Here is a 10403-nt window from a genome sequence, read left to right on the forward strand (position 1 = left end):
CAGGTGGCGGTGAAGCACCTGGAAAGCTGGTGCAACCCGCCATGAATGCAACCAGAAGAGAAGAAGCATCAGGTGCTGTTCTCACTCAGCCCATCAGGGGGCAGCCGTCTCTCTTCATTCATTGGACTAAGTTTTTCCACATCCTGTTGGAAAAACTTAGTGGTGTGGCCTCGGAGATTGTTAAATTAACCTGCAGATGTAACTGTCCGCTGTAAGTCCGTCGTCCACCCAGGTGTGTTTCTGTCTGTCCGTCCGGGAGGAGCCGCTGCTGTGATAGACGATGTGTCTGCTCGGCGGGCTGTTTGTGCTCGCCGCGCTTCTTCATCACGTTGTTTCGGCGGAAAAAGTGTTGGAGAGTCGCTCCGGGATGATCCAGGAGCTCCGGGCAGCCCTGGCTGACCTGGCCGGGGAGGGAAGGACCTACCTGGGCAGACTGGCCGGGGAGCAGACGGTGCTGTCGGTACAAAAGGTCAGAAATACAAAGGCACAACTTTGTTTAACGAGTGAAACTGTGTGAAATACAAAGTAGCCTGTGGTTTTACATGTCCTCACAAATGTCTGACCAGGGAAGAGAAAGACTAGTTTCTCACCAACAAAGAGGCTTCAAGAGCCAGAGCAGCACATCTGACTTTATTTAGCTAAACAAGTGTGGGAATTATCATATTATTATAATTATCTCAAGCATATTCACCTGAAAGTTACAAGGTGAGCAGCATGAGGAGTCAACTTCCTGGTTCCAGTCTCTGATAACTTATCAATCAATAGCTGTCATGGCCAGAAGAGAAACTTTTACTTTCACCTGAACTTAGTCTTAAACACAGCGCTTAGTCTCCCTCTCATGTTGAATTCAACAATAAATGCTTTAATAAATCACTTTTATAAATCACTTTAACATCAAGGTTTGATTAAGGTGTCATACTAAGCTCTAATAATGAGCTGCTGAATTGATCGGTAACTAGAAGCAGCTGTTTCCTGCTTAGGCCTACCTGTTTAAATAATTGAGACATCTCTACCTGGCTCTCAGCAAAACAGTTATTTCTGCCCGTGAGGCCTGGAGCCTTAACAGACTGACAGAGGGAGGTGTAGAAAAACTTGACTGAGCTCACTGTCTTAACTTTAAAATACAATGTAAACTTTCTCTCTCTCCTCCAGGCTTTTTCTCAGGTTCTGGGTGTTGTTGCTAAGAGTTTGGCCGGTGGTCTTAACGTGCTCCTGCAGTACGTGTCAAGCATCCTGAAGGCTGCTGGAGTCCAAGGTAAGCAGCAGAGAGAGACGGGCTCATCACGCTGTCATGAAGAGTCCAACATCCAACTTAAATCTTTTTACCGTCAGTAATACCGTCAGTAATAAGTGATACTTACACAGTACTGTTCTCAGCACTTGAATAATTAAGATGTGAACATGGTGCAAATGTCCCAGGAAAAAAAACAAAATAAGAGCCCAAGTCATAGTAGCCTAATCTCAAAATCTCACTGAGAAGACAATTAATTAAAAACCTGTCTCTCATATTTAACTTCCTGCAGCTTTTTACTCAAACTAATGAACAGACGCTAATGTCACACTGGGAAGAAACTGTGAACATATTCAAGAACAAATTCAGATGGTTGTCCGAACTTCTATGGAAACAATTTAGCTGTTTTGTCTTTTACGAAATGTAGGTAATCATATAGTGTATGCATATAAAGTAAATTCATACATTTGAATATATTAATAAATATATTCATTGTATCACACCTTTTTTAACCCTTTATAGGGCACTCATTGAAATACTTTGAAATTCAAAATTCCAACCTTAGATTGTTATTCTAGGATATAACAAGACTTAATTACAATTTTGACATTTTTCAAAATTTTTCATTTTCATGTAGAAATTGAAGGTCAACGAAGTGACCATTTTTGGTTCCTTGCCCGTTTGTGGTAAAGAAAAATTCCAAGAAGTGTATGTATAGAAAATATAAGAAAAACACATAAAGTGCAAAAATGATTAAGTTTTAGAACATGTATGGCTTTTAAATTGGAATTATTATAATATTATTGTAATAATAATAATATATATGTATATAAGCATTTGTATAAATAATATGTATATCGTATTTTATACGATTATAAAGTCACTCATATTCACTATTTATAGCTTCAAAATGTCTTGAAATTAGTTAAAATTCTCTCTGAATTACTGAATGGTTATATAAAAACCTTAGACAACATTAATTAATCTAAAGAATTTTACACAACTGTTTATAAGTCATAAACTGAGAAAAATCACTCATATTCACTATTTATAGCTTCAAATGTCTAAAATTCTCTCTAAATCACTGTTAAGTTATATAAAAACATTAGGCAACATTAAAACACAATTTCCTAAGTTTTATTGCCTTATTTGTGAGGGAAATGCACTTATATGGTTTGTTACCTGAATAGGGCATAATGTCCAAAAACGGACACTTCAGTGTTTACCATAAACGGGCGTATGATCAAATATGGTCACTGCATTTTTCATGGTGTATTTTCACTCATTTCACCAAGATCTCCACAAACAATACTTATGTCATGACTTAGCACAACTAATCAACTGTAAAATGTGTGAGTGTCATCAACTTAGCTTGATTAGTTGTGATGTATCGATCTAATTACTACCACGAGCCGAGCCGACTGAGCGTCTTTTTCCGCGGTCGAAAAAAAGAGAAAGTTAGCGGCATTCCTGGTCTCTGCTGATTGGTCAAAGGCTATGATGACGTATACCGTAATGTAGCCTGGTCTTTGCTGATTGGCTTGGTGAAGACCACATGTTTCTTGCTCTTACTGACGGGGAGCACGGGGCGGAAATATAACATGTGCGGAAGTGTCCAAAAACAGTCACTTGCCCGGTATAGGGTTAAGAATTGAAAGCCAGAAAAAGCAAAAATCTTCGCACATCCACTTCTCAGGCAGGTGCGTCGGAGGGCGACAATCAAGTCCAAATTAGAAAAAGAAGAGTTCCCGCACACTAAGCCAACTTGCAGAATTTTATTATGCAACGTTTCGGTACTAGACCTTTCTCAAGCAAATGTTTTTTGCTTGAGAAAGGTCTAGTACCGAAACGTTGCATAATAAAATTCTGCAAGTTGGCTTAGTGTGCGGGAACTCTTCTTTTTTAAGAATTGAAAGCCACCACCTGGAAATATGTATATGCCATACATTACTGTATCCAAACTCTAAAGTCAATCTAATGTCTAAGAAACTCTTTGTGAGTGAGAATGAAGGATGCTGTTTAGCTAAACACACCGACAGTATGAATCCTGTGGTCACAGTAGTTCATTACTGAAGTGAAAGGACATCAGCAGTAAAGAGACGCAGTGAGCTGAGGTGCCACGTCACTACAGCGTAACTACAGTGTTACTCTCCTTGTAACTACAGTGTTACTCTCCTTTACAGTGTAACTACAGTGTTACTCTCCTTGTAACTACAGTGTTACTCTCCTTGTAACTACAGTGTTACTCTCCTTTACAGTGTAACTACAGTGTTACTCTCCTTTACAGTGTAACTACAGTGTTACTCTCCTTTACAGTGTAACTACAGTGTTACTCTCCTTTACAGTGTAACTACAGTGTTACTCTCCTTGTAACTACAGTGTTACTCTCCTTTACAGTGTAACTACAGTGTTACTCGTCACTACAGCGTAACTAAAGTGTTGCTCTTCTTTACAGTGTAACTACAGTGTTGCTCTTCTTTACAGTGTAACTACAGTGTTGCTCTTCTTTACAATGTAACTACAGTGTTACTCGTCACTACAGCGTAACTAAAGTGTTGCTCTTCTTTACAGTGTAACTACAGTGTTACTCTCCTTGTAACTACAGTGTTACTCGTCACTACAGTGTAACTACAGTGTTACTCTCCTTGTAACTACAGTGTTACTCGTCACTACAGTGTAACTACAGTGTTACTCTCCTTTACAGTGTAACTACAGTGTTACTCGTCACTACAGTGTAACTACAGTGTTACTCTCCTTTACAGTGTAACTACAGTGTTGCTCTTTCTTTACAGTGTAACTACAGTGTTACTCTCCTTTACAGTGTAACTACAGTGTTACTCTCCTTTACAGTGTAACTACAGTGTTACTCTCCTTTACAGTGTAACTACAGTGTTACTCTCCTTTACAGTGTAACTACAGTGTTACTCGTCACTACAGCGTAACTACAGTGTTACTCTCCTTTACAGTGTAACTACAGTGTTACTCGTCACTACAGTGTAACTACAGTGTTACTCTCCTTTACAGTCGTCCCCCACAGCAAAGTGACTCCAGAGGGCGTGATCTTCGTGGCTCAGTGGGTCCTCGTGGCTCTTATCAGCTACTGGCTCATCTCCCTGACTTTCCAGCTGGTGGCCTCCACCGTGAGGCGGGCGCTCTGGCTGCTAAAAGTGGGCGTGGCCTTGGCCTGTTTTGTGCTCATCCTGAGGGACCACAGCGTGGGCACGGAAACGATGGCCATCCGACTGGCCGTCCTGGTGTGCGTCTGCATCCTGCTGCGCGTCGGAAGTCAGGGGAGCTCGAACGCAGCTGAAAGTAAAATGGCTCACCTCGAGGCGCAGGTAAAGGTCCTGCAGCAGCGGCTCAGAGAGATGGAGGGGTGGGGCATGGAGGAGTGAAGTCCACTGACACTTTATTACTCATGGCAATATACAGTAGACTTACTTCCTTTCTCATGGAAGCACCGGTGTGCAGGTCTTCCTGTTGAATACTTCACAAGGACGTGACGTGAGTCTTTTTTTAAATCATATTTCTATGTCCGTACGCCAGCAGCCAGGGTTTATGGCTCAGGTCTTCCATCGCCCTCAGGAACAACTGGGCAGCACTTCTTCAGATGTCACAGACTTTCACTACGACTCCTGGATGAACTGATAAGAATTTAGTGGTCAAAGGTCAATGTCGCAATGGCCTCACAAAACACATTTTTTGGCCATAACTTAAGAGTTTTCTCACTAATTATCACACAATTTAACTCTAGTGTTTGACCAGATAAAATAAAAAGGTCAGCTGTCACATCATCTCTGTTCAAGGCTCAGCAGTGGAGCTAAGGAAGGAAGGAGAGACTGTGACCATGTTCCCTGGGACCTGAGAAAATCACGCTAGTTAAGTAATGTAACACATTCCAGTTAGTGAGAAAAATGGTAACATTTCACAATTATGTGTCGTATTTGACATGTGATATTTGTGCCTTTACATGTAGAGTCTGTAATTATAACAGTGTAGACTTTGGTGGCCCCAAGAGCTCAACCCACTGGAACTTAAGAAAACACACGCAAAGACAAAAGTGCAGTGCAAATTCAGTCCTACAACACAATGTGAGTGTTTAGAGTCTCTCACCCTCTCGCTCTTTCTCACTCTCTGTCAGAAAATAAGGGAAAAAAATGTAAAAAGGGAAAAGTGATAAATCTATTATTGGACAGTGAAGAAGTCCCAGCCGGGTTCATCACTTCGTAGTGTCCTCTGGAAACACTTGCACTGTGTTGTGATTTTGCACAGTGTGTGTTATCAAACTGATGACGGTGTTTTCTGAATTTGCAGTGTATATTCGTAGCTTAGATGTGTTTTCTTAAGTTGCGCCGCAGTGAGCTGTTGGGGGGCCACAGTAAAGTATCTGTGCCTTCCATATAGTTTCTTTTCACATGGTTCAAATGTGCGGTTCAAAGTCGAACACAGGCACTTTAAATGTGTTCTTCTCAGATGAATGCGTGCTGGGACAAATGCTGTTTCCGTATCCTAATAAAGTCAATAATATTTCACAGATGTTATGATGGGGTCCAGTTATAAAAGACTGGATTTGGAGTATGTGCTGATTTGCAGCTAATAGACTCACCTTAGTTTGTCCCCTTATGCTTGCAGTTCTCCCTCCACCACTCTTGAGAGTATGTCCATCTCAGCGTGTAGGTATTTTGTGAGCTTCTGTAGACATCAGTGTAGAGCTCGAGTGGCAAATCACACGAGATGAAAGATTAAATGATAATCTGCAATACCTCCACTGACCACTAGAGTGTGACACTAACAGTGAGTCAATCCCTGTAGATTCACATGCTGATGTCCAACCTGGCAGCAGAAATAAACAGGTTTACAACCAGTAATACTGGTCTCTGCAGCTACTTTCCTCTTCTAATGACAACTTATTATGTAACTTACCTGTTTACATTTTATTAGAAGGTTATGTACTTCATAATTAAAGCTGTAGTCTCTTGACTGACAAATGTACGGGCGTCTCTGCACCACATGTACCCTCTTTTGCAGATATTAAAATATTACTTACATATTGTGACAATTTCACAGCTTTGTTATGTGTCTAATTTTGTAATATTTATATCTAGTAGACTTACTTCCTTTCTGATGGAAGCACCGATGTGCAGGTCTTCCTGTTAAATACTTCACAAGGAAAAATCGATGATTAAAATCATATTTCTATGTCCGTACGCCAGCAGCCAGGGTTTATGGCTTTATCGCCCTCAGGAACACCTGGGCAGCGCTTCTTCAGATGTCACAGACTTTCACTACAACTCCAGGATGAAGTGATTATAATTAAGTGGTCAAAGGTCAATGTCACAATGGCCTCACAAAACACATTTTTGGGCCGTAACTAAGAGTTTTCTCACTAATTATTACACAATTTAACTCTAGTGTTTAACCAGATAAAATAAAAAGGTCAGCCGTCACATCATAATGTAAACTCTGTTCAAGACTCAGCAGTGGAGCTAAGGAAGGAGAGACTGTGACCATGTCCCTTAGGTATGTTCCCTATGTAATTCCTAATAATGATAAACAGTATAAATAGTATTGTAAAAACTATAGTGATAGAGAATGAGGCTTGTTGAGGTTGGTTGAAAAAAGAAAATCCGAACTCCAGAATGTCACTTTATTCATGCATAGTACATTTCACACACTTTATTTGCACAGACATGTAGGGTATGAAGAGATATAAAATGTGAAGTTCTGTAGGAAGTTAGTGTCGGAGGTCAGTGGTGTAAAATATGGAGGTACACTTGGATCTGGAGAGACCAGAGCACCACAAAAGGGGTCTCCGACTCTGCCAACATGAGATAATATGAACTACAACTACCAACATTTGGTTCATAATGTTTTGTTTTTTTACATTAACACATATACACACTTGCATGCGTGTTTACTATGTGGGGACCTATTGTTGACACAGTGCATTCCCGTCGCACTGTACTTGATCGATTGCCAAACCTTAAAACCAAGTCTTAGTCCTCAGACAAGTCATTCAAGATTTGGGGGTCCACACACACACAGACACGCATACGTGGGCACACACTCAAAATGAAAATAAAATCGATATTTGCTCCATTCTGTGAACGACAGTTCAACTTGTTTTTAGGAATGTCAGATCTAGGACATGGAGGTAAAAACACAGACCTAACTGTATGTTCAGATCAGAGGTACGTCAAAGGGACATGAAGTCAGTCAGTCATTTACATCCTGCACAGTCAGAAAGAAATCCAGGCAACTTCGTATTTGGCCTGTTTTGCTGCAGCCAATCAGATTCGAGAACTGCCCTACTCTAAAGAACATAAGTGAACACAAAGATGTCGATGTTCACTCCCATTTCGACAAATATAGTGGTGGGTCTTGACATCTTTTCCAACGTGAGCCCATTGCTTGATAAAAATTGGATTTCTGGTCAAAGACAGGCGAACTGAAGCACAGCCTTTAATCTATTGTGTGAAAATGGGAGGGAATTTCATCGTGTCATAGTATGAAAAGTGCTTGGTAAATTTGATGTTGATTGACAAGTCAATTGGTAAAATTTACATTGCTAGTTTAAAAAAATGTCATGTGGCTAACTTATACACCACTTGTGGTGTAAAGTTTGTCAACAGGACACCCGGAGCCTTAGGTCTGAACATACAGTCATCCTGCTCTTCATGTGAAAATCCACCCAGACACTAAAGCGAGAGAGAAGAGAGACAGTCAGCTTCTTACTGAGAGATGAAAAGGCACTCACTATGATCAGAGTATGTGACCAGCTTAGTTCAGGAAAAATTGCATGAGGTAAATTTACAGCCACTTCACTAAACTCTCAGATGCTGCTTGTCTCTTATGTGATCAGCTGACAATAGGGTAGTCCACAGGTTTGAGAAAACTATAATCCAACAGATGAAGCACATCTGTAACAACTGGTCTACACGACCTGTGGAGATGACATCATCAAGGTTTAATGAATGAATGAACTCACCCCAACAAGCAAAATGAAAAGCTCAGACACAAGACAACAGGACTTGAGCAGAAATGAGAATCTGTGGTGGTATTTACAGATGAGTGCAGACTCAGTGCCTGATGGTGGTTTAAGGATGGCATGGCAGTGTCACTCAACAGGCTGATATCGAGTGAACAGCTACATTGAATAAAAACACACCACAGCTGAGTGTTGGTGTTGGTATGGTGGCACTTGGTCTGTCTAATATAGCATCTGTCTGAATATCTGTACATTTATACCACAAGGCTACATGTTCTCCATAATAAACATCAAAGGCTACAGGTGTGTGAGGAGTTATGTGTATGTTTTCTGTTAATAGTAATAGTAACAATAATAGAAGTAGAGGGAATGAGGCCACTGTGAATGGCTAGTGCTGTGCATGTACTACCACACTTAGCACCGAACCCAGTTCATTTGATGGAAGGCCAATATCCTTATCAGAGGATTTAGTGAGTCCACAATGACACTGACGAACAGATTCGTACAACCTGCCTTGACAGTGTTGACTTGTGAAGAGGCACGTAATCCAAAAGTGAGGTAGCCATCGTTTTCAGCTGTTATCTGTCATATAGCTCCTCTGCTGAAGGCCGTACTGACCTCTCAGGAAAGCTTAGACCCAGAACAGCGGGCAGCATAGGTCTGTGGTGCTATGTCACTGGTGATGCTGGGCGGTCTTTGCCTCTGTCACTGTCACTACAGTTGCTTTAATTATTATTATTCTGGTGAGACCAGAGACCAGGGGGTGTGTTCAAACTGAATATAAAACCAACGTGGATATATACCCTGTCAAGATGGCTCAACAACACAAAGCAGACAGAACATAGTCACACAATTCAGCTACAGTCTAGAGTAAGCTCATGTTATCATATTCAATAAAACTAAATTATATTTCCCACCATGTGTCTTTATTTTTCCAAAAAAGAGCTTTTTTGTCAGCTCTTATGCCGAGTCCCCCTAATGACGTAATCATATATAAATATAGTTGCCATATTTGGGCTGGAGTTGCCTCTAGGACTGAACATGAAGCCAAAACTGCAGTTCCTCTAATGACCACTAGAGTTTGTCTCTAACTGTGAGTCGTTGCTCATAGACTCCCATGTTAAAATGTCATGTCAACAGTTTTGGTCTCTATTGCTAATTTACTTCTTCATGAGAACTGTATGGGTAATTATGGGCGGTGGTGATATCGGGTGGGTGGACTAACAATACTTAATACTCATCAACAGTTAAGCGATTTATCTGTTTGCACGAAAACCAGTTAACTGGCCATCGAAAAACTTGACAAGTAGAACTGACAAAGCTCAGAAAAATTCTCCACTGGATTAAAATTAGACATTCATCAACCAGAGCTACCATGTGACTATAATTTAACAACTTTTTTTGCAAAGATATGGGAGGGCTTCTACCATTTAGCCAATACCAGTTGTCCCTGTGTATGTTGTTATTTTTCTTATATAACTTATATATAACCATTTAAATTTTATTAAGGCTTCAAGTTATGTATAATTGAGGGTGTGGCCTCGTATGCCGCCACATACTCTTCAGAAACCTGTGCGTGACATCGGAGGCTACATTCATCTTTATTTACAGTCTATGACTGGACTGTATGCAGACGCTACTAAATAGTCCTATATACCATTAAAGCTGTGTGTCAATTCACAGGCTGTAAGAGGTAAGTAATAACCAAAGCTATTGCTCAGCACAGCCCCTGTTTCTACTCATCTGCAACCTCTGGTCAAGTCTATGGACTGTTTACAATGCAAAGACCATGAAAACACTTCACCTGCCAAATTTGAGACAAATATTTCCTCTGTGTTTAGGCTGAACACACCTCAGGGCTCCTTATTTGTCTGTGAATATATCTCTCTTCCGTCTGTTGGCCGTTACTACTGACTGAGTGGCTTTTAGTTGCCTCCTGGTTTCCTTTTGGTGCTCCAAAACTCTGACTTTTGGGGAAATGTTAAGTACTTTTTTTCTGGGTTCCTCAGTTTCCTGGCACAGTACGTCAAAAGTCAGCTCTTACTAGTGTAAAACATTAAAAACAAAAAAGAATAATAGAAAAAAGACATAACGCGATTGGACTCCTGGACTGAAAAACACAACCATGTGTTAATGAAATCTGTAAAAACTGAAACTAGTAAAGTCGAGTCAGCCCTGTCGTTG

The 10403-nt window shown here is 40.6% G+C and overlaps 1 protein-coding gene across 1 annotated transcript; it reads left to right on the forward strand.

The window, feature by feature from the left end:
- Window positions 1–105: 105 nt before the first annotated feature.
- Window positions 106–6267, forward strand: tmem109 (transmembrane protein 109). Its single transcript, XM_085779814.1, has 3 exons — window positions 106–469; window positions 1153–1255; window positions 4256–6267. The coding sequence occupies exons 1-3, from the start codon at window positions 281–283 to the stop codon at window positions 4624–4626; spliced, it is 663 nt and encodes a 220-aa protein (XP_085635940.1). The 5' UTR covers window positions 106–280; the 3' UTR covers window positions 4627–6267.
- Window positions 6268–10403: the final 4136 nt, after the last annotated feature.

Source organism: Trachurus japonicus, chromosome 1 (genome assembly GCF_045865225.1).
Source record: "Trachurus japonicus isolate A0001 chromosome 1, Traja_1.0".
Lineage (NCBI taxonomy): Eukaryota > Metazoa > Chordata > Actinopteri > Carangiformes > Carangidae > Trachurus > Trachurus japonicus.

Coding starts and splice junctions, on each gene's coding strand:
- tmem109 (XM_085779814.1), top strand. CDS start 281: ATGTGTCTGCTCGGCGGGCTGTTTGTGCTCGCCGCGCTTCTTCATCAC. Junction 470..1,152: donor CGGTGCTGTCGGTACAAAAG/GTCAGAAATACA, acceptor TCTCTCCTCCAG/GCTTTTTCTCAGGTTCTGGG. Junction 1,256..4,255: donor GAAGGCTGCTGGAGTCCAAG/GTAAGCAGCAGA, acceptor TCTCCTTTACAG/TCGTCCCCCACAGCAAAGTG.